This window comes from Podarcis vaucheri (assembly GCF_965113315.1).
Source record: "Podarcis vaucheri genome assembly, chromosome: 7".
Classification (NCBI taxonomy): domain Eukaryota; kingdom Metazoa; phylum Chordata; class Lepidosauria; order Squamata; family Lacertidae; genus Podarcis; species Podarcis vaucheri.
The window spans coordinates 83011321-83036307 of record NC_138765.1 but is presented as its reverse complement, the minus strand read 5'-3'; the positions used below and the strand labels follow the sequence as shown (position 1 = coordinate 83036307).

The 24987-nt window shown below is 46.9% G+C and overlaps 1 protein-coding gene across 1 annotated transcript; it reads right to left on the bottom strand.

Annotated features, from left to right (window-relative positions):
- Window positions 1–10679: 10679 nt before the first annotated feature.
- On the bottom strand, window positions 10680–21217 carry LOC309536415 (proproteinase E-like). Its single transcript, XM_082230648.1, has 7 exons — window positions 21212–21217; window positions 20465–20562; window positions 19243–19377; window positions 16850–16986; window positions 15729–15871; window positions 13265–13417; window positions 10680–10748 (listed from the first exon to the last, which is right to left on the bottom strand). Exons 2-7 carry the CDS (start codon window positions 20485–20487, stop codon window positions 10728–10730), a joined length of 612 nt encoding a protein of 203 aa, XP_082086774.1. The 5' UTR covers window positions 20488–20562; window positions 21212–21217; the 3' UTR covers window positions 10680–10727.
- Between the last annotated feature and the right edge of the window lie 3770 nt (window positions 21218–24987).

Below are 24987 nucleotides of genomic sequence, written 5' to 3'. Positions count from 1 at the left end.
CAGAGGCCAACCAGAGAATATTGAGAAGCAAAGCAGCTAGTAAGCCTGATCTTTATTGATCTGTTGCAACAGGGTGCTCCCCTCACCCACAGGAAAGGAGGAGGACCCAGAACAATGGCGCGCAAGGCCTGATATAGACATTTTAAATTCCCTGCCCTCTCACTCAAGACCACCCCTCCATACGTCATACATACATCACAGAAAGGGTGTAACCCAAGACTACCTCCCACAAACATCATGTCTACATCACAGAAAAGGTGGTCTACAACAGAAATTTGAATGTTGTTGTTTTTCCTGTCTGCCAGCTTATCTGATAATGCCTTATCTGATTGCCTTTCCTGGTAGTCTGGCCATTCCTTTGAGATGGTGATTACTCAATTCCTGAGACAATGGGAAGGTTTCCTCGCCCTCTCCCTCCTTGCAGAAAAAACATTTGGTCAGTTTGGGAGTCAAAATGGTTTCAGGACGGTCTTCCTGTGCTGCTCCAGACATGTGGTCCACATATCTATGTACGTGCTTGGTTGCTACATTTATGAACATTTATCATATATATAAGACCTTAAATTTTATTATTACACTAGCAACCAGGCTCCATGGACTCCACATTCTCCTGGCCTGCTATGACCTTTCCTGGTTTGGTACAGCCATGCGCTTTTTCATGGGCTGATTCGACGAGGGCCAGACTAGGTGGCTCCGAGGAAATGTGTGACCCTAAGCAAACAGCCCCTGCCCTCCCTCCCCTCCTGCAAGGGCGAAATGGGTGCCCAGCCCTGTCCCATCACACCTCCCAAGGGTGCTGGCTTGATCTTTATCCTTCTCTTCCGCAGCATGCCAACATGATAAAGGCAGCTGGGACATTTGCGGCAATAAAGTTATACAGCCCTTTATTTAACTTGCCCAGCTGACGAAAACAAATCCCGCAGCCCTGTCAACGAGAGGCTGGCTGATCTTTCTGGCTGCTCATATTTCTAATTGTCCGTGTTTTCACGTTAGTTTGTGGTGTGTGTGTCTTTAACATCCTCGTGAAAATTCACCAGCATTTTTGTGAGAGAATTTCCCCAGGACATGCACGCAGTTTCACCTGATATTCCCATTTTTGCCTAGCGATAATTTCCTCCACTATATATAATAATAATAATTTAATAATAATTTATTATTTATACCCCGCCCATCTGGCTGGGTTTCCCCAGCCACTCTGGGCGGCTTCCAAAAGAATATTAAAATACTATGATACATCAAACATTAAAAGCTTCCCTAAACAGGGCTGCCTTCAGATGTCTTCTAAAAGTCTGGTAATTGTTGTTCTCTTTGACATCTGGTGGGAGGGCGTTCCACAGGGAGGGCGCCACTACCGAGAAGGCCCTCTGCCTGGTTCCCTGTAACTTGGCTTCTCGCAGTGAGGGAACTGCCAGAAGGCCCTCCGTGCTGGACCTCAGTGTCCGGGTAGAACGATGGGGGTGGAGACGCTCCTTTAGGGATACTGGACCGAGGCCGTTTAGGGCTTTAAAGGTCAGCACCAACACTTTGAATTGTGCTCGGAAACGTACTGGGAGCCAATGTAGGTCTTTCAAGACCGGTGTTATATGTTCTCGGCGGCCGTTCCCAGTCACCAGTCTGGCTGCTGCATTCTGGATTAGTTGTAGTTTCCGGGTCACCTTCAAAGGTAGCCCCACGTAGAGCGCATTGCAGTAGTCCAAGCGGGAGATAACCAGAGCATGCACCACTCTGGCGATGCAGTCCGCGGGCAGATAGGGTCTCAGCCTACGCACCAGATGGAGCTGGTACACAGCTGCCCTGGACACGGATTTAACCTGTGCCTCCATGAACAGCTGTGAGTCCAAAATGACTCCCAGGCTGCGCACCTGGTCCTTCAGGGGCACGGTTACCCCATTCAGGACCAGGGAATCCCCCACACCTGCCCGCCTCCTGTCCCCCAGAAACAGTACTTCTGTCTTGTCAGGATTCAATCTCAATATGCATCCCTGCATGCTATTTGCACTGTTATAAGGCACTTTAAAGGACGCGGGTGGCGCTGTGGGTAAAACCTCAGCGCCTAGGACTTGCCGATCGCATGGTCGGCGGTTTGAATCCCCACGGCGGGGTGCATTTCTGTCGTTCGGTCCCAGCTCCTGCCAACCTAGCAGTTCGAAAGCACCTCTGGGTGCAAGTAGATAAATAGGGACAGCTTAACAGCGGGAAGGTTAACAGCGTTCCGTATGTTGCGCTGGCTCGCCAGATGCAGCTTCGTCACGCTGGCCACGTGACCCGGAAGTGTCTGCAGACAGCGCTGGCTCCCGGCCTAATAGAGTGAGATGAGCGCACAACCCTAGAGTCTGACACGACTGGCCCGTATCGGCAGGGGTACCTTTACCTAATGCACACTAAACTCCACTGCATGTGTTTTCCTACTGGAGAGATGTAATGCCAAGTTCAGAGAAGCGCAGATTGCAGATGGAATTTTGCTTTTGTTTCAGGGAGCGCAAATCGAGTGGGTTGAACTGAACCACATTTCTTTCGCAGGTCCACCCAAGTTTCCCTTCACTCTCCCAGCCACTTTGGACTTCAGGCAGCATAAGAAAAGGGTCTTTTGTTCCTCTGGCTAGCTGGCAAAGAGCTAAGCCGTTAATGAGGTCCCCAAGAGGAGCAACGGGCACGAATCCAGGCCAACCCTTAGGTAGAGAAAGTAGTAAATTTCCACCACGAGTGAGTGGCCTAGACCGCCCTTGAAACAAAGGCAGGCTTAATCCTCTGAGCCTTCCCTTCTTAGCGGAGAGATTATGGGATGCTGCTGGCTTGCCTTTGCTGGCAATCCCCTGGCTAAAGTCAAGGCTGCAGGAGCTGGGACCTGTGAGGAGGATCCTGCAATTTCACCAAGGAGGATGCACTCCTACCCGGAAGCTACAGATCTATGAGACTCATTGAAATCAGTGGGCCTAAGTTTAGCTGCATCAGTTATTTTGAGGAGCTCTGCTCTGATCCAGCCCAGCAAAACCACTGCTAGCCAACATATCTTAAAATATAAAGGTAAAGGTAAAGGGACCCCTGACCATTAGGTCCAATCATGACCAACTCTGGGGTTGCAGTGCTCATCTCACTTTATTGGCCGAGGGAGCCGGCGTACAGCTTCCGGGTCATGTGGCCAGCATGACTAAGCCGCTTCTGGCGAACCAGAGCAGCGCACGGAAACGCCGTTTTCCTTCCTGCTGGAGCGGTACCTATTTATCTACTTGCACTTTGAGGTGCTTTCGAACTGCTAGGTTGGCAGGAGCTGGGACAGAGCAACGGGAGCTCACCCTGTCGCGGGGATTCGAACCACCGACCGTCCTAGGCTTTGTGGTTTAATCCACAGCGCCACCCGTGTCCCATATATCTTAAAATATAATAGAACATTTAACAGCTTCGCTGTTCAGGGCTGCCGATGGCTTGAGGGTTGCATAGCTCCATACCCTCCAATATTTCTCCAATGACATCCAAAGGAAAAGCAGGATATTCCGGGATAGAATCAGAAACCAGGATGGTTTCTGTAAAACCAGGACTGTCCCTGGAAAATAGGGGGACTAGGAGGGTCCTTGGAGGCTTTAAAGGAGAGGTGAGTGGCCATCTGTTAGGGGATTGGAGCAGATGACCCTTGTTTGTGGGTCTTTCTGACTCTACAATCTTTTGGTTCTATGACTTTACCCCGTCCTTTCATTTCTTCCTTTCTTTCCTTTCTTTCTTTCTTTCTTTCTTTCTTTCTTTCTTTCTTTCTTTCTTTCTTTCTTTCTTTCTTTCTTTCTTTCATCTTTATTGAAAGTTCAAAAAGCACATAATTATATGATGAGACGTAAATAGAAAGGAGAAAAGGAAAAAGAGAAACAGAACCTGTGTAGAAGGGAAAATAAAGGGAATGGGGAACCCAAAACTGTATACTTTACAAGGTTGTTATTGTACTTCACCAGATCTTAACCTATTACAGTGGTACCTCGGGTTACAGACGCTTCAGGTTACAGGCTCCACTAACCCAGAAATAGTACCTTGGGTTAAGAACTTTGCTTCAGGATGAGAACAGAAATCGTGCGGCGGTGGCAGCAGGAGGCCCCATAAGCTAAAGTGCTACCTCAGGTTAAGAACAGTTTCAGGTTAAGAACAGACCTCCAGAATGAATTAAGTTCTTAACCCGAGGTACCGCTGTACAGTATTTGTAAGAATGGATTCCAAATATCATTGAATTTGTCCATGGCAAGTCTGCGTTTATATGCAAGTTGTTCATATGTTGCGAGTTTATATAAGTCTTCAATCCAACCGTAGAAGGCAGCTGCATTTTTATTTTTCCAATTCATCACCATCAGTCTTTTTGCTGTGGTAAGGGCACAGAGAGTCCATTGGTATTGTCGTTTTGTAAGTTTCCATGTGCTGGGTATATAATTCAAGAGGATTTTTTGCTCTGTAAATGTAAGGTTGTTCCGAACAGTTCCGTTGATGGTTTCAGTTACCTTCTGCCAAAAATCTTTCAATATAGGACTGTGGGGGTAAAAATGTTTTAGAGAAGCATTATCCCTATTGTATCTCCAACAGTCCTTTCACCCCTGTCATCATTCTATAGCAGGAGCGTCGCAGCTTAGATAGGAAGAGTCTTTGGGGAAGGTGTACAGACAGGACTAAGCTGTCATCATCTGCCCCATTCCCCAAAACTGCCCTCTCTACCAAGCAGCCAGCAGCCCACGGGATTTTGCTCAGCCCATCAAAGCTCTGAGGATCATGGCAACATGTCCCCCTCCCTCTGAGACTGCCTGGCTCCCGGTGGGCTCTGAGTTCGCTGGGTTCGCTGGGGCCAAAGAGTGCACCCGCACGTCCCACCCCCCACCCCATTCCAGTGCCAACTCCAGCTTGACTTGACAATCTGATGTGTTGCTGCGCTTTGCCAGCTGACCCAGCGACCGTAATAAAAAGCTTCTAGCGCAAAGGCAACCTGGTTTGGCATGTTCTTGGCTGAGCTGCGTCATATCTGCGCCAGCAGTGATAAACACTCTATCCTCTGCCAGCTCTGTATCGTCGGCGGCTGAGATAGTCACAGATGGGAACAGAGAGGATCAGCGGCCCTGGCTGTCGATTTGCACGCTGGTGCAAAGCGCACATTCCCACTTCCGGAAACGGCTAAAAGCTCCTCATCCCCCTCTGTTAGGAAACTGACGCGGTCCGTTGCAGCCCCATAACCTTTACGCAGGCCAAAATATTTGCTGGGGTCAGCCCTGTGGGCTAAAAATAGTGTCTTCTCCAGCAGGGATGATTCAGCAAAGCGCCATCAGCTTATAGGTTGCACGGTGCATCGTGTACGTCTTTGCTTGGTACATTTATGAACATTTATTATATATATATAAGACCTTAAATTTTTTATTTCATCATCAAGAGCAGGTGACCTCCCAGCCATCTGGTCTAGGGAACCACCCAGTTTTGCCTGCCTTCTTAGCATTGAACCTGTCACCCGGTAAGGGTTTTTTCCCCAAAGCCTCCTGAGGACTAGGGTGTTGTCGTTTGGGGCCAAAGAGGCTTCCACACGCCCAGAGATCAAATTTACAATAAAATCACGCTGCTTCTTCAATAAAGAACAAAAGCAAGGGTCAGGATGAGTCAGGGCAGAGACACGAGGCCGAGGTGGTCATAAAGACTCATGTGAAAGAGGGAAGACGGAGATTGCTCCTCTTTCGGCCTGGAACGGATCTAACCATTTGAAAAACAAACTGGAGCAAGGTCTGTACTGAATGCCTTGCTGGATGACCCTGAAAGATCCCTGTAGGCCAGTCTCTTGCTTCCTCCTTAACATTCGCTGCCCAAATACAGTGGTGCCTCGGTTCTCAAACGCCTTGGTACTCAAACAACTTGGAACCCAAACACTGCAAACCCGGAAGTGTGTGTTCCGGTTTGCGAACTTTTTTCGGAAGCCGAACATGCTCCGTTTTGAGTGTTATACTTCCATTTTGAGTTTTCCGCTGAGGTCTGTCTGTTTTTGCTGTTTATTTGGTGCTTTTGTTTTCGTGGCTCTTTTTCGTTTTGTTTCTGTGACTGTTCAGCTACTGATCGATTGATCGATTGATTGTGTGACTGCAGTACATTGTTTCTTGCTTTCATTTTATGGATCAACGGTCTCGTTAGATAGTAAAATTCATGTTAAATGGCTGTTTTGGGGGATGTTTTTAAAAGTCTGGAATGGATTAATCCGTTTTGCATTACTTCCTATGGGAAAGCGCGCCTTGGTTTTGGAACGCTTTGGTTTTGGAGCAGACTTCCGGAACGGATGAAGTTTGAGAACCAAGGTCCCACTGTACTTCTGCTTGTACCTGCTTCTGAGCATGGATGTCATAGGATTTCAGATAGATAGATAGATAGATAGATAGATAGACAGACAGACAGACAGACAGACAGACAGACAGACAGACAGACTAGCATAAGGTTACCAGATTTTTCCCCCAAAGAATCCAGGGACACTTTTTTTTTGAAACAAGGGGAAAAAAGTTATTATTTTTTTGTTTTTTAAAAAATAAGAAGCAATATCTGCACCACTGGGCAGCCAGCTGGGTGCTCTTGCTCCCGGCTCGATTTGGGTTGCAGCGGTGGGGGTCCAGCGGTTCCCCTAGTTGATGTGCCAGGCGTCCCTGGTTCCCCCTTTGCAGTTGCAGCAGCAGTCTCAGCGGCCTGGAGCCAGCCTGGTAGCGCAGTTGGCTCTGGCTGGCATCAGGAGCTGCCCGCTGCCGTGGCGCCCACCGTTTTGTCTCGCTGGAAGTCCCCATCTGATGTGTCTTGCGCTGTTGAACCAATCACACAACATTCATCCCCTACTAATAAATCTGCATCACTTAAAATATAAATCTGGGGACATTCCAGGGACGGATTTTGTCCGGGGACGATTTGTAAATCCGGGGACTGTCCCCGGGAAATGGGGACGTCTGGTAACCATATCCTAGCAAGATGTGCTGAGGCGCTTCTTGATGGCAGCGGCCCACCCCATGATATGCCCTCGATGCCCCGTCTTGCAAAGTGATCAACCTCAAGTGGAAACAGAAAAGGACTGGACTAAGTAAGGAAACTGGGAATCAACACTTCAGTGATGGGGTGGGCTGTAAGGGGAGCCCTCTATTTTTATCCTAGTACTGTAACTCAGTGTAAGACTCGAACTCGTGGGCATCCAATGAAGCTGAGTGCTGGAAGATTTGGGGAGGATTAAAGAAAGTCCTTTTCCACGCGCTTCCCGTGTTAAACTATGGAACTCCCTCCCACTGGAAGCAATGTGGGCTACCAACTGGGATGGCTTTAAAAGGGGATTAGATAAATTCATGGGGAATAAGGCTGTGCTTTGCCCTCCACAGTTGGAGGCAGTGACGCATCTGCGTCTGAATCCCAGTTGCTGGAAAACGCAGGAGGGGAGAGATCTCTCATGCTTGGATCCTGCTTACGGATTTCACAATAGAGGCATCTGCTTGGTCGTTGAGAGAACAGAGTGCTGGACTAGATGTGCCATGGGCCTGATCCAGCCAGCTCTTAACAGAGGCACCCAAAGGCTCCCCTCCTGCCAGGAAGTACCAGCAGAATCCAGCTGAAATCCTTCTGCAAGATAAGTGAGAATTAAGTGCCCTGCAATTGCTATTATCTGTCCTGGTCATTAGCAATCTATCTGGGAAATAAATAAATAGATTGCAGTGGGCAGAAGTGCAAGAGAGAGAGAGAGAGAGAGAGAGAGAGAGAGAGAGGGAACACACAGGAGGAGGTGTATATACTGAGGGGTTTATAAAACTGTAGAGTTGAAAGGGACACCCAAAGGTCATCTGGCCCAACCCCTTGCAGTGCCAGAATCTCAACTAAAGCATCCCTGACAGATGACCACTTTGGGTCAGTCTGGATGATCCCCTGAGTCCCTTCCAATTCTTGGTGTCCGATCCCCAATGAGAATCTAACGAGAGAAGCCCCACAGGCACAGCCCTCCCCTGTTGTTCCTTTCCCAGAATCCGAGTGCTCAGAGGTAGACTGCCTCTGACCCTGGAGGTTCTACATAGGCACCATGCTTATTTATTAGCCACGGACAGATCTGTCCCTTCAGGGATTTGTCTAACCCCCTCTGAGCACCCTTGTAATCTATAGCGGTCAGGAGGAGGAGGCACCCATTTTGGACACCCGGTCCCAAAACGTCCTCCACCCCTGCTTCAGGTACACCCCTAGCACGCCAGGGCCTCGCCAGGACACACTTTTGCCACCAAGTTTCAGCTATGAAAAAAAACAAGAGTTCCCCAGATCATGTGCAAAGTGCTATCGCTGAAATCAGGGCATGCATAGGGTCACAGTTCCAGAGTCAGAGACTGTGAGGGATGTGGGGCTGTGGCGGTGGGGTTGGACTCAGCGCCTCTCTCCTTTCTGTAAAGGAATATCCCTTACCCCAAGGTTCAGTGATGAAACCCTTCTGAGTCTTAAAGGGGGGGGGGTCCTTTGGTCACCCTAGCTCTGCTGCCACCTGCTGGTGAGAAGCCTTGTTGGCGTTTTGGACCTGGGGACTTTTCAGCTTACAGTGGTACCTCGGGTTACAGCCGCTTCAGGTTACAGATGCTTCAGGTTACAGACTCCACAAACCCAGAAATAGTACCTTGGGTTAAGAACTTTGCTTCAGGATGAGAACAGAATTAGTGCTCTGGTGGCGCAGTGGCGAGAAATCACGCAGCAGCGGTGTGGCGGCAGCGGGAGGCCCCATTAGCTAAAGTGGTACCTCAGGTTAAGAACAGTATCAGGTTAAGAACGGACCTCCGGAACAAATTAAGTTCTTAACCCGAGGTACCACTGTATTCTTCTTCTTTCTTCTTTTTAATTGGGTTTTATAAACAAGAATAATGTTTACAAATAAGCGTGCCAAGTTTTCTCATGTCATTTGTATATTAGCATAAGTAATGTGGAAAAAATATCTACAACGTATGTTTCACTATTAGTGGTCAATGTAAAAGGTAAAAAAGGTCAAGGACCCCTGGACGGTTAAGTCCAGTCAAAGGCGACTCTGGGGTTGCGGTGCTCATCTCACTTTCAGGCCGAGGGAGCCGGCGTTTGTCCACAGAGAGCTTTCCGGGTCATGTGCCAGCAGGACTAAACCACTACTGGCGCACGGAGGACCGTGATGAGTGCCAGAGTGCATGGCCACACCATTTCCCCATCGCAGCGGTACCTATTTATCTACTTGCACTGGTGTGCTTTCAAACTGCTAGGTTGGCAGGAGCTGGGACCGAGCAATGGGAACTCACTCCGTCGTGGGGATTCAATCCACCAACCTTCTGATCAGCAAGCCCAAGAGGCTCAGTGGTTTCCACCATAGCGCCACGCGCATCCCTAGTGGTCAATGTAGAAGTTCTTGGTCCGTGTAGTGGTTTAAACCACTAGGAAGAAGAAGCGGGAAAGGGGGGAAGAGGGGAATGGTGAGTGGGGAGGGGTGGTTATGGTTCTATTCTTCTACTTAGTGTATGTGTGGGGTTTTGCGTCAGCGTTACTTGTGTGCGTTCTCTTACTATTAGCTTGTTGTATTTCCTTGGTGGCGAGAGAGGTTTGGGGTGGCCTAGAGTGTGGTTGGTTGTCTTTGGTTGGCTGTAGTGAGATTTGTTTTAGTGTGAGAGCGGGGTGTGTGTATTTTTGAATCAGGAAAGCCAGATGGATTCGTATGCTGTTGGCTGATTCTTGTTGTTGACTCTTTCGGCTGTGTACAGTGGTACCTTGGTTCTCAAACTTAATCCATTCCGGAAGTCCACTCCAAAACCAAAGCGTTCCCAAACCAAGGCGCGCTTTCCCATAGAAAGTAATGCAAAACGTATTAATCTGTTCCAGACTTTTAAAAACAACCCCCAAAACAGCCATTTAACATGAATTTTACTATCTAACGAGACGGTTGATCCATAAAATGAAAGCAATAATGTACTGTACTATAAAATAAATAAGACAGTATTGTATATGATGAAAATAAAAATTATTTTTTCTTTCTTATCTGCACTGATGATAGTCATTGTTTGCATGGAGGGCTTGTATTCATTTCTGTAGTCACACACTCAATCAATCAATCCGTAGCTGAACTGGGTTCCACACTGTCACAGAAACAAATGAACCGAAAAAGCCCCAAAAACAAAAACGCAAAATAAACAGCAAAAACAAAAGCACCATACTTAATCTGTTCCGGAAGTCTGTTTGACTTCCAAAATGTTCGAAAACCAAGGCATGGCTTCTGATTGGTGCAGGCCCCCTGGAAGCAATATCCGATGACCGCGTCGGACATTTGGCTTCTGAAAAATATTCTAAAACCAGAACACTTACTTCCGGCTTTTTGGTGTTTGAGAACCAAGGTGCCACTGTATGTGATAAAGGGGAACCAAACCAGGGTGAAGGCGTCTTCTTCTATTTGTCCCCATGTCAGTTTCAGTTTATTGGTTAGTTTTTCTAATAGGGCTGTCAGGTAAGGGAGCTGAAGTCGGTTTTTTTGCCTACCGTGAAACACGGTGTTTGCACTGCCAAACGTTGCATGGGGCAATTTGCAGGTGTTTGGCACCGTTTTTGAGTGAATCGGATGACGTCAGAATTTTGGCGAGAACAGTGACCCCACGGGGGCGCTGTTTGGGTTGTGTGTGTTTTGCATTTGATAGAAGACGCCGAAATAAGCAAACGGAAACACCAGTGAGATATATCTCAGCTGCTTTTTATTCCGGGACTAAGAGGAGTCCCGCAAAAGGCAGGTCAGGTCATCATGAATGGTTAGTGATGGTCTGGAAGAAAAAAGGAAAAGTATTTTAGATATAACTCCTGATCTAGAATTAGAGGCTGGGTATAAATGATAGCATCAAATTACAGGCAAGGGGAATTCAGTGGGGCAGCTTGTCAAAGGAGAAGTGTTCTGTATATGGACCCTCCCTGGAGTCGGATAATCGGTCCGGGAGCAAGGGATCTGAAGGGCTGACCCTCTGCGTAGGGTCTGTTGAACCCTTGCTTGAAACCAAACTGGTTTATTGTCATGGGTTATGTATACCGCTTGCTGGGAGGGCTCTTAACACAGGCCTGCAGCAAGGTTCTTTCTGGTCCAAGGGCAGAAGGGAAATGGAGGCCATGTGATGGAGGCCTCCATCACTAAGAATAAATGCCAGGGCTTGCTCTCTCCTCCTCCTCCCTCCTCCTCTCTTTTCCTTCTTTGTCATGTCATTTAGACTGTGAACCTGAGAGCAGAGATGATCTGATCGCTGATAACACACCCTCCAACATCTCTCTGATGAAAATAGGGACGTCCTTTTAAATAATGGTAATAATAATAATTAATAATAATAATAATTATACCCTGCCCATCTGACTGGGTTGCCCCAGCCACTCTGGGCAGCTTCCAAAATACAGTGGTACCTCATTTTTCAAGCATCTTGAAAGCCAAACATTTTGGTTTCCAAACACCGAAAACCCGGAAGTAATTGCTTCCGTTTTCGAATGCGCCTTGGAAGTTGAACGGCTTCCACTGTGCATTTTTCAAATTTTTTGCAACCGAACTTGCAGCCAGCCCTTTGCGCCTTGGTTTTTGAACGTTACGTAAGTCGAACGGTCTTCCGGAACAGACTATGACCGAGAACCGAGGTACCACTGTATATAAAAACGCCCCTATATCAGACTGCCTGCAGACAGCTCAGGGGTCGGATAACTCCATACCCTCCAACATTTCACAGATAAAAATAGGGGTATCCTGAGGGAAAGCGGGACATTCTGGGATCAAATCAGAAACCGGGATGGCTTCTGTAAATCCGGGACTGTCCCTGCAAAATAGGGACACTTGGAGGGTCTGCTGATATTTGAATAAAAATGATTTTAGTAAGAAGAATAATGATTCAAACATCACTTGCAATGGTTAGGAAGCCCAGCCAGATGGGCGGGGTATAAATAAAATATTATTATTATTATTATTATTATTATTATTATTATTATTATTCCTGGGGCATCAACAAAAACGCCCTCCAGTAACCTCCCAGCTCTTACTCCCAAGTAAACTTTTGAATGGAAGAGCCTCAGCTGCTTGGCAGGCAGAAGAGCAGCTGCTTGGCAGACAGAAGACTCCAGGCACGGCTGGGAAGAACGACCTGCCTGAACCTGCAAGTCAGTGCAGACAATACTGAGCTGAATGGACCACTGGTCTGACTCTGTAGAGGGCAGCTTCATACATGTTCCTATTCTTGGGGTCCCTCCCAATCCTACAATTCTCTTCTAGGAAGACCTTGGCCCCAAGTAAGGCCTTGCTTGGATAATTTGGGGCTGAGTAAAGGCGGGTGGCGCTGTGGGCTAAAGCCTCAGCGCCTAGGGCTTGCCGATCGAAAGGTCGGCGGTTCGAATCCCCGCGGCGGGGTGCGCTCCCGCTGCTCGGTCCCAGCGCCTGCCAACCTAGCAGTTCGAAAGCACCCCCGGGGGCAAGTAGATAAATAGGTACCGCTTACCAGCGGGAAGGTAAACGGCGTTCCGTGTGCGGCTCTGGCTCGCCAGAGCAGCGTTGTCACGCTGGCCACGTGACCCGGAAGTGTCTCTGGACAGCGCTGGCCCCCGGCCAATAGATGTGAGATGGGCGCACAAACCCCAGAGTCTGTCAAGACTGGCCCGTTCGGGCAGGGGTACCTTTACCTTTAAAGGTAAAGGGGCCCCTGACCATTAGGTCCAGTCGTGGCCAACTCTGGGGTTCTGGCGCTCATCTCGCTTTATTGGCCGAGGGAGCCGGTGTACAGCTTCCGGGTCATGTGGCCAGCATAACTAAGCCGCTTCTGGCGAACCAGAGCAGCGCACGGAAACGCCGTTTACCTTCCCGCCAGAGCGGTACCTATTTATCTACTTGCACTTTGACGTTGGCAGGAGCTGGGACCGAGCAACGGGAGCTCACCCCGTCACGGGGATTCGAACTGCCGACCTTCTGATCGGCAAGTCCTAGGCTCTGTGGTTTAACCCACAGCGCCACCCGCGTCCTAAATCGTGCTTTGTGCATGCGCAGAAGTGCTGAATCACAACCCGTGCGTGCGCAGACGCGCCGCTGCGGGTTGCGAACGCTGTGGGTTGCAAATGTGCCTCCCGTACAAATCACATTCACAACCCGAGCATCCACTGTACTTGCATGCAGACACTGTTTTGATTTCACATCCAGGGGTTTGGGAGGAAAAGGAAGCTTCGGAAAGGGGGCTCTCCCAAATTATTTTCAATTGTCACCCCGCCGTGCTGAAATGCACTTCCAAGCATGGGAGCCACCGGGTGGGTCTCCTTCGCAACCGCTTACTTCCTGAATCCAGGTCTCGAAATCGGAGACGCGGGTGAAGACGGTGGGTTTCTTCAAGGCGTTACACCCCAAGGCGGAGACAAAGCTGGCGATGCCATGGACCTCCCATCTCCCGTCAGCAGCCTTGCAGTTCAGGGGGCCGCCAGAGTCGCCCTGGAAAACGCAGCAAAAATAAATAAATGGGGGTGGGCTAGATGACCGCTGGGTGTCCCTCTACAACTCTGCAATTGGAAATAAGCTGTACGGTGAAAGCGCTGAAGGGGGAGATTCTGCTTAGGATGTGGCCCCCCCAGCTACTACCCTGAACCGAAGTCTCACCCCCAAATACTTTGCGCTTCTTTGAAACTTGCGGCTCCCCCAGGTTTTGCAGAGGCAATGCCATTTTCGCTAAATCAGACTCCCCGCTCAGAAAACAATGTTGCTCTTATTGGTTATACATACTTACCCACTATACCGTATTGGCCCGAATATAAGTCACACTTCCCCCCCAACCCAAATTCCGACCGTGAAAAGTTAAAGTGCGGCTTAAATTTGTGACCTTGCAAAAATTGGCTTTTACGATATTGCTGCTGAAGCAGATTTACGGTAAAAAGGAACAAAAATTTTTTATTGGGAGCTTGAGGCTGTTGTGCAATTAATTCTAATGTCATTCATCACATCCCCCGTATTTTACAGTGCAGTATTGTTTCATTTGTTTGTTTGCTTGTTGCATTTACGGTGCTACAGACAGGTGTTTAACCCACTTGTGGGTCCTGTCTAGCAGCTGTGGGATTTTCTTCTACATTTGCCATTTACGGGTGCCTGCGGAGTTTTAAGGAAGCAGCTTATATTTGGGTATTGCCTTTTTTTCTTTTCCCCCACTTAAAGGTGCGGCTTATATTCGGGCCAATACGGTACTTGCCAGAAATGTGGTTGCTGTCTTAAGCTCCCAGGAGGAAAGCTGGACTATAAATTCAGCAAGCAAACTAACAAACTAACAAGTAAGTACCTTGCATTGCCCTTCATCCTAAGGGGAATAAAAGGAGGCCAGCATTTGTAAGCCACTTTTGCACCGTACATTTAAAGTTCTAGATACCACTTTGAACAGCCATGACTTCCCGCAAAGAATCCTGGGAACTGTAGTTTGTTAAGGTCACTGACCTTATACAGTGGTACCTTGGTACTCAAACACTTTGGTTCCCAAACGCCAAAAACCCAGAAGAAAGTGTTCCGGTTTTCAAATGTTTTTTGGAAACCGAACATCCAATGCGGCTGTTGGCTTTTGTTTCCGGGGTGCCCGCACCAATCGGAAGCCGCGCCTTGGTTTTTGAACATTTCAGAAGTCAAACAGACTTTCGGAAATGATTAAGTTTGGTGCTTTTGTTTTTGCTTTTTACTTTGTGTTTTTGAGGCTTTTTCGGTTCATTTGTTTTTGTGGCTGTGTGGAACCCAGTTCAGCTACTGATTGATCGATTTTATAGTACAATACATTGATTATGGCTTTCATTTTATGGATCAATGGTCTCGTTAGATAGTAAAATTCATGTTAAATGGCTGTTTTAAAAAGTCTGGAACGGATTAATCCATTTTGCATAATTTCTATGTGAAAGCGCATCTTGGTTTTGGAACAGACTTCCGGAACGGATAAAGTTTGAGAACCAAGGTACCACTGCAGTCCTCTGCCTGAGATACAGTTCCCAGAGTTTCCCGGGAAGAATGATTGATTGTTAAACTTCTCTGGGAATTGTAGCTCTGTGAGGGGAGTGCGATGGGGTGGGATTATTCTAACAACACTTGGCGCTCCTTAACAAACTTTACCATTTGTTTTTTTTAAGATTGTGAATATTTTGACAAGTGTTTGGACATGGTTTTAACCTCAAGACCAGAGTATTGCTCATGAGCTTGGCTTCCTAGCTGCAGTTTATCTACTCCTCTTTCTCCCTGTCTTGTTCTCTCGACAATCGCCCTGTGAGGCTGAGAGCGAGTGACTGGGCCCCATGGTCACCCTGTTATGTACTGAAGTTCTCACCCTGGGCCAGCAGGGGGATACTGTAGATAGTTTTCACTCAGGTCTGCATATGCAAATAAGGAATTGAAAGTGACGTTCAGTGATTGGATAGTTACAGAAAGTTGTTACTGTTGCTTTGTAGTTGAGCTCTGTATAAGGAGGTTGGCTGAACCCTTCAGTTCAGTTCTGTTCTGGCCTGTGAATAAACAAGAGCTGTCTGAAGAATCGCTGCGTCATCTGATATGTTCACCCACAACTTAACACACCCATTGAGAGCTAACTGGCTAGATGGAGGGGGTAGGATTTGAACCTAGGTCTCAGTCCGATGCTCTAACCGCTATGCTACATCGGCTCTCGACGGCCACATCTGGAGGGCTGGATACCACAGCACATCGGCTAGCCCTGAAAGCATCTTCTCCAAGACTCTTGTTCCTCTGTCTTCCAAGAGCCAAACTCCCATTTCCTCCCCGGACTTACGTTGCAGCCGGCACGGATGTCCCCTCCTGCGCAGATCATGTTTTGCCGGATGACGCCTCCCCACCAGTCCTTCTGGTTGCAATGTTCGTTGTCCACCACTGGAAGAATGGCCTGTTGGAGTTTGGATGGAAGGGGGCCGTTCGCTGCGAAGGAAGGCGCAGTTGGTCAAGGGTCAGGGTGGATAAAAATCAATGGTGTTTTTTTTAAAAAAATTAATAAAATAAAATGGATTTTTAAAAATTTAAACTGGATTTTTAAAATTTAATTTCTATTTAAATTGGATTTTTGAAATAAAATGCTTTTTGAGGAGAGATCTTTCTAAAGATAGTTTTCTGTTTAAGTTATATTATAGTCCAAAGGCTGTTCATCAGGAAATAAGGATTTGTTTTAAGCTTTTCATGTGTGCTAAAACTCAGTCTAAGTTTTTTTTTTAAAAAAATTGTTTAACCACATTAGTTAACAAACATGGATATATATGCTCAGTGCTTTTTTCCCTTGGGGATATGAAGGGGTACGCATACCACGCAACATTTTGTGAATCTTTTACCTTTGTCCATTTACTGTATTTCCCCCCGATTTGAACTATAAAATGGTGATTTTCTTGAGTACCCTAAACATTGTTGTTTTATTTTATTCTTCTATGTTATTTTTGAAAAATTAATAAATTGTTATAAAAACATAATAATAAAAGTCCACTATTACCAAAGAAAGAAAGAAGGAAAGGAAGAAAGAAAGAAAAAAGAAAGAAGGAAGGAAGGAAGGAAAGAAAGAAAGAAAGAAAGAAAGAAAGAAAGAAAGAAAGAAAGAAAGAAAGAAAGAAAGAAAGAAAAGCAGGTGTTTTGCCCTTGAGCCCGTCCCCTAAACCAAAATCCCATTCCACTCTGTACAAACAGACAGGAGCGCCAAGGACACAAAGCTTGTTTATATACGTGCACTGTAGAATTGTTGAGAAGGACCCCCAAAGGTCATCTATTCTAACCCTCTTGCGATGCAGAAATCGCAGCTCAAGAATCCCCGTCAGATGGCCACCCAACCTCCGGTTTTTTTAAAAAACCACTAGCCTCTGTTTTAAAACCCTCCCTCTCCAGGCCCCCTTCAGATAAGGGCGGAACCACACTTACTGTACAGCCGTCCCCAGCCGCTGATGTAGCAGGGGTAATCATTGGGCAACACTTCCCCTGCGGGGGGGAGGCACCCCAGCTGAACCGTGTTGCTCAGCTCCGCGGCGCGGGACAGCTTCATCAGGGCGATGTCGTTGCTGGACGGAGGCAAGCAGGAGAGAGAGAGTCAAGAGGGTGCTCTCTGGGTGGGGCAGCCCAGGCCAATCCATAGGGCCAAATGTGGTTCTGCCCCATCAGCTTCAGTTCCCCCAGACCCACTGGTCTGCCTTCTGACATCTGGGTCAAGGAATAGCCCTGCCTCTCCTCCTCCTCCTTGGTACAGTGGTACCTTGGTTCTCAAAGTTAATCCGTTCCGGAAGTCCGTTCCAAAACCAAAGCGTTCCAAAACCAAGGCACGCTTTCCCATAGAAAGGAATGCAAAACAGGTTAATCCGTTCCAGACTTTTAAAAACAACCCCTAAAACAGCCATTTAACATGAATTTTACTATCTAACGAGGCCATTCATACATAAAATGACAGCAGTAATCAATGTAAGGTAAAGGGACTCCTGACCATTAGGTCCAGTCATGGCCGACTCTGGGGTTACACGCTCATCTCGCTTTATTGGCCAAGGGAGCTAGCATACAGCTTCCAGGTCAAGTGGCCAGCATGACTAAGCCACCTCTGGCAAACCAGAGCAGCACACGGAAACGCCATTTACCTTCCCGCCAGAGCGGTACCTATTTATCTACTTGCACTTTGACATGCTTTTGAACTGCTAGGTTGGCAGGAGCAGGGACCTAGCAACGGGAGCTCACCCCGTTGCGGGGATTCGAACCACCAATCTTCTGATTGGCAAGTCCTAGGCTCTGTGGTTTAACCCACAGCACCACCTGTGTCCCTCTAATAATCAATGTACTGTACTATAAAATAAATAAGACAGTATTGTAGATGATGAAAATTAAAATTAATGTTTTTTCTTACCTGCACTGATGATAGTCATTGTTTGGATGGGGGCTTTTATCCATTTCCACAGTCACACAATCAATCAATCAATCAATCAATCAATCAATTACTAGCTGAACTGGGTTCCACACAGTCACAAAAACAAATGAACCGAAAAAGCCTCAAAAACAAAAATGCAAAATAAACAGCAAAAAGAAAAGCGCCAAACTTAATCCATTCCAAAAGTCCATTTGACTTCCGAAATGTTCAAAAACCAAGGCGCAGCTTCAGATTGGTGCAGGCACCCCGGAAACAATAGCTGACAGCTACATCGGACGTTCGGCTTCCGAAAAATGTTTGAAAACCGGAACACTTACTTCTGGGTTTTCAGCATTTGGGAACCAAAGTGTTTGAGAACCAAGACATTTGAGTACCAAGGCATTTGGGAACCAAGGTACCATTGTATACTCCGAAAGGAGAAGGAGGAGGATGGAGAGAAAATATACCGGTAACTGAGTTGGCTCTGCCTATCATTGACTCTGACGCCATCTGCTGGTCAGCTCCCTGACTTCCAACCCACCAATCCCAAGGGGCAGCTGATAAGGATCTGGCCCTGAAGCTTCAGCTGACCCACCACCATTGTCATTAATTCAATTTATATAGCATCATTTATCAGAAGATCCCAGGGCAGAGTACAGTGGTACCTCGGGTTACAGACACTTCAGGTTACAGGTGCTTCAGGTTACAGACTCTGCTAACCCAGAAATAGTACCTCAGGTTAAGAACTTTGCTTCAGGATGAGAACAGAAATCGTCCGGCGGCACCGGGAGGCCCCATTAGCTAAAGTGGTTCCTCAGGTTATGAACAGTTTCAGGTTAAGAACGGACCTCCAGAATGAATTACCGTATTTTTTGCACCATAACACTCACTTTTTTCCTCCTAAAAAGTAAGGGGAAATGTCTGTGCGTGTTATGGAGGGAATGCCTATGGGTGGCATGCCTACGGATTTTCCTCCTCTAAAAACTATGTGTGTGTTATGGTCGGGTGTGTGTTATAGAGCGAAAAATACGGTAAGTGCTTAACCCGAGGTACCACTGTACAACATTAAAAACATATTGCAGAAAACCAGTGATAAAAACATAACAAAGCCATAATAAAAAGCATACAGACAGATAATAAAATAGTCATCATAATAACAGTCCTCTCCCTCCCAGTTTCTCAGGCCATAGATTATTTAAAGCCATAGGCCTGGGTAAAGAGGAATGGTCCGGACTGCCCCTGCCCCCAAGATGGAGCCAGTTTTTAATGTTTGAAGTTTTATTCTGTTTTTGGTGTTCTGTTGGGAGCCGCCCAGAGTGGCTAGGGAAGCCCAGCCAGATGGGCGGAGTATAAATAATTAAAAAATTATTATTATTATTATTATTATTATTATTATTATTATTATTATTGTTAGCCACAACTCACTTACCCACAGGCGGCACAAATGGAGATCCATTTGGGGTGCACAAAGATGTCATTGGAGTTCACAGGAATGCGCTGCTCACTTCCTTCTTCTGCATCCATGTCATATTCACCTACCACAACTTGATATGTCCGAGATTTGCTGTGAGAGTGTAGGAGAAACACAGAGAAGAGGCCATCATAGACTCACAGATTTGTAGAGTCATCTGGTCCAAACGCCACCATCTCCGCAATGCAGGAAACATATCTAGCAGGCGGCCATCCAAACTCTGTCCAAACGTTTGCAGCTCCTGAAGGAGAGTCCACCACCTCTTGGGGGAGACCGTTCTACTGTCAAACAGCTTTCTTCATCAGAAAGGTCTTTCTAAGATTTAGTCGGAAATTCCTTTCTTGCAATCTGAATCCATTGGTTCGGGTCCTATCCTCCAGAGCAGCAAGACACAAGCTTGCTCTGTTTTCCACATGGCAACCCTTCAGATATTTGAAAGTGGTTCTCAGTCTCCTCTTATCCAGTCTAAACGTACCCAACTCCAGACCCGTCTTAGAGCATCTCCACCCCCATTGTTCTACCCAGATGCTGAGGTACAGCACCAAGGGCCTTCTGGTGGTTCCCTCGCTGTGAGAAGCCAAGTTACAGGGAACCAAGCAGAGGGCCTTCTTGGTAGTGGCACCCGCCCTGTGGAACGCCCTCCCACCAGATGTCAAAGAGAACAACAACTACCAGATTTTTAGAAGACATCTGAAGGCAGCCCTGGTTAGGGAAGCTTTTAAAGTTTGATGCATTATTGTATTTTAATATTTTGTTGGAAGCTGCCCAAGGTGGCTGGGGAAGCCCAGCTAGATGGGTGGAGTATAAATTAAGTTGTTGTTGTTGTTGTTGTTGTTGTTATTTTCCATCACCCTGGTCGCTCTTCCCTGCACACCTTGCAGCTTCTCCATGCCCTCCCTAAACTGTGGTGCACCCAGAACTGGACACAGGACTTCAGGTGGGGTCTGACCAAGGCATCACGAGGCAGGACCATCCCATGTCACCTGCATCCCTGATGGAAACTGACAGAATACGAAATGGACCGGTTCACCTGTCTGTAAGGCAACCAGCTCCTTCTGCCTGTAAACTCTAACTCTCTCTCTCTCTCTCTCTCTCTCTCTCTCTCTCTCTCTCTCTCACACACACACACACACACACACACACACCGTGCCCACCCCTTACCACCTCCAAGATAGCTTACGAGATGCAGTGGGCAGCAGTCATGACCCAGTTGGGGGCGATGAGGGTGCCCCCGCAGGTGTGACGGAATTCGCCATCCTTCTCGTACTGGAGGGAGATCTGTGGGGAGGCAAGAGAGGCGGCGGGGAAGGGGTTAAGACACCATCCTAGACACAGATCTGTGAAGGGAGTCAGAATATACAGTGACAGAGATCAGGATGCGGGGAGGGGGGCGACCTTTGTTACTGCTATAAGAAAAAAACTTCTCCTTTTCGCTTACGGGGTATCCAAGAGCCTGTATAGAGTCCTTAAGTGGGTTCCCTATCAGAAAAGGGCCGACAAGAGAATACAGTGGTACCTCAGGTTAAGTACTTAATTCGTTCCGGAGGTCCGTTCTTAACCTGAAACTGTTCTTAACCTGAAGCACCACTTTAGCTAATGGGGCCTCCTGCTGCTGCCAAACCACCGGAGCACAATTTCTGTTCTCAACCTGAAGCAAAGTTCTTAACCTGAAGCACTATTTCTGGGTTAGCGGAGTCTGTAACCTGAAGCGTATGTAACCTGAAGCGTATGTAACCCGAGGTACCACTGTATTGAGAAGCAAAGCGTCTAGTAAGCCTGATCTTTATTAACTGTTGCAACAGGGTCCTCACTCACCACACGCAGGATGCAGAAGGGACCCTGAGCAATGGTGCGCAAGCCCCTATATAGACTTTTGAAATTGCCCACCCTGTCACTCAAGACCCACCCCCTAAAACATCATACATACATCACAGAAGGAGGCGATCTACAGCAGAAATCCTGTCTGCCAGGAAACTTGATAATGGTCACTGATTGCATTACCTGGGCAGCCTGGGCATTTTTTTGTGATGGTTAATACTTTTAGTTCCTGACTCCAGGTCACAGGCTCACCCTATTCATACACAAATACGCCCTTAAGACAGGATTTGCAAGCAAAAAGACAATGGGAAGGCTTTTCCCATTTGCCTCCCTCCTTGCAGAGAAATATATTGAGGTCAATTTGGGAGAGTCAAAATGGCTTCAGGATTGCTCTCCTGTACTATTTCAGGCATGTGGCTTATATACCGAATTTTTTGCCCTCTAAGACTCACTTTTTCCCTCCAAAAAATAAGGGGAAATGTGTGTGCGTCTTATGGAGTGAATGCAGGCTGCACAGCTATCCCAGAAGCCAGAACAGCAAGAGGGGTTGCTGCTTTCACTGCGCAGCGATCCCTCTTGCTGTTCTGGCTTCTGAGATTCAGATTTTTTTTTTTCTTGTTTTCCTCCTCCAAAAACTAGGTGCGTCTTGTGGTCTGGCGCGTCTTATAGAGCGAAAAATACGGTACTTATGTATCTGTTTGCCTTGTACATTTATGAAATATATATATATATATATATATATATAGATATATATATATATATATATATATATATGCAGGTTTTGGTGTCTTCGGGTGTCTTCCCGTGTAAGAGTCGGGGTGTCTGGGCGACGTTTCGACGAGGTCTCACTCGTCATCTTCAGGCTGGTGCTTTCGGCTTCTTGTTACTGGAACAGAGCAGAATCTGGTGTTTGAGTTTCTATAAATACTGTTGAGGGGTGTGGTGTATAGCCTCCAACGTTCTGGGCAGAGAGGAAGTTCCTAGATTAGTGTGCCTTTTCTTCTTTTGTTCCTTAATTACTTGAGGGATATCTTGAGTGATTTCATGAGTGATATTCTGAATACCACTGGGTGGGTCATTAAGTGTAGATTAGTTGCTAAAGCTTTCGTGTCTTGACCTCTTGAGCTTGTGAAGAGTTTTTTCTGAGAAGATGGCTGTGCTGCATTTAGTTGTGCTCTGGCTTGGCTTCACAAGCTCAAGAGGTCAAGACACGAAAGCTTTAGCAACTAATCTACACTTAATGACCCACCCAGTGGTATTCAGAATATCACTCATGAAATCACTCAAGATATCCCTCAAGTAATTAAGGAACAAAAGAAGAAAAGGCACACTAATCTAGGAACTTCCTCTCTGCCCAGAACGTTGGAGGCTATACACCACACCCCTCAACAGTATTTATAGAAACTCAAACACCAGATTCTGCTCTGTTCCAGTAACAAGAAGCCGAAAGCACCAGCCTGAAGATGACGAGTGAGACCTCGTCGAAACGTCGCCCAGACACCCCGACTCTTACACGGGAAGACACCCGAAGACACCAAAACCTGCATTCCTGTACCCGTGAAAATCTACGAAAGCATATATATATATAGATATATATATATATTTGCTTTCGTAGATTTTCACGGGTACAGGAATGCAGGTTTTGGTGTCTTCGGGTGTCTTCCCGTGTAAGAGTCGGGGTGTCTGTGCGACGTTTCGACGAGGTCTCACTCGTCATCTTCAGGCTGGTGCTTTCGGCTTCAAATCAAATCAAGAAGCCGAAAGCACCAGCCTGAAGATGACGAGTGAGACCTCGTCGAAACGTCGCACAGACACCCCGACTCTTACACGGGAAGACACCCGAAGACACCAAAACCTGCATATATATATATATATATATATATATATATATATATATATATATATTTGGGACCTTAGAATTCTTATAACATCTCTAAATTGGGGCTGTATCCCAACTGAGCTCTTATTGAAGAGAGCCCCTGTTGAACTAACTTCCCGCTTGTGGGCTTCCTAGAACAGGCATCTGGTTGGCTGCTGTGGGAACAGAGCGCTGGACTAGATGAGGGGCCCCTTTGCATACCCCCCCAACATTTCTCCAATGAAATTGGAGATGTCCTAAGGGAAAGCAGGACATCCTGGGATCAAATCATAAACCGGGAGAATCAGCCTTGGCCTTGACCCAGCAGGCTTTGCTTATGTCCTTATGGCTATTACTTCCAAATGGGTATACTCTGAGCAGGATGAGCATTGGATTGGAGCCAGTGAGTATTTTATGCCATTGGATGCAAAAGGTTTGGAGATATTCCTCTAATTAAGTGGTATATAAGTTGTGTTGTTGATATTGCTGTTGCTGTTTTTTTATTTTAAAAAACAGATCTAAATGTGGCACAAGATCATAGAATCATAGAGTTGGAAGAGACCACAAGGGCCATCGAGTCCAACCCCCTGCCAAGCAGGAAACACCATCAGAGCACTCCTGACATATGGTTGCCAAGCCTCTGCTTAAAGACCTCCAAAGTAGGAGACTCCACCACACTCCTTGGCAGCAAATTCCACTGTCAAACAGCTCTTACTGTCAGGAAGTTCTTCCTAATGTTTAGGTGGAATCTTCTTTCTTGTAGTTTGGATCCATTGCTCCGTGTCCGCTTCTCTGGAGCAGCAGAAAACAACCTTTCTCCCTCCTCTATGTGACATCCTTTTATATATTTGAACATGGCTATCATATCACCCCTTAACCTCCTCTTCTCCAGGCTAAACATGCCCAGCTCCCTTAGCTGTTCCTCATAAGGCATCGTTTCCAGGCCTTTGACCATTTTGGTTGCCCTCCTCTGGACACGTTCCAGTTTATCAGTGTCCTTCTTGAACTGTGGTGCCCAGAACTGGACACAGTACTCCAGGTGAGGTCTGACCAGAGCAGAATACAGTGGCACTATTACTTCCCTTGATCTAGATGCTATACTCCTATTGATGCAGCCCAGAATTGCATTGGCTTTTTTAGCTGCCGCGTCACACTGTTGGCTCATGTCAAGTTTGTGGTCAACCAAGACTCCTAGATCCTTTTCACATGTACTGCTCTCAAGCCAGGTGTCCCCCATTTTGTATTTGTGCCTCTCATTTTTTTTGCCCAAGTGCAATACTTTACATTTCTCCCTGTTAAAATTCATCTTGTTTGTTTTGGCCCAGTTCTCTAATCTGTCAAGGTCGTTTTGAAGTGTGATCCTGTCCTCTGGGGTGTTAGCCACCCCTCCCAGTTTGGTGTCATTTCCAAATTTGATCAGGATGCCCTTGAGTCCATCATCCAAGTCGTTGATAAAGATGTTGAATAAGACCGGGCCCAAGACAGAACCCTGTGGCACCCCACTAGTCACTCTTCTCCAGGATGAAGAGGAACCATTGATGAGCACCCTTTGGGTTCGGTCAGTCAGCCAGTTACAAATCCACTGAGTGGATAATAGAAGGAGAAGCAGCTTCCTTACCTGCCAAGGCCAGCTGTAAGGGATGGCGTCTTCACCATTCACCACCCTGGCATTGGGGGTGTAGATAGGTGTTCCACAACTGGAGGCTGTGGGGAGAAGTCAGTGGTGGCTGTGAGTTGTGGGAGAAAGGAAGTGTTGCGTTCTGAAGGTAAAGGAAGGACTGGACCCTGATTAATACAATAGACCAGCAAGACCTCTGGGAGAAAGTGCGCTTGTCACCCCCTGGCCCAGGCCATTTTTATTAACAAAAGAACTTCTACACAGCATTTGTAAGAACCAATCAGATTTCCTCTGAGCATTTCAAAAACCCCACGTGGGGACAAAGTCAGATCAGAGGAAGCCTCTTAACTGCAAAGAGCTATTTCCTATTTGAGCATGCATTTAGGCTAAATAAAACAGGAAGCAAGGA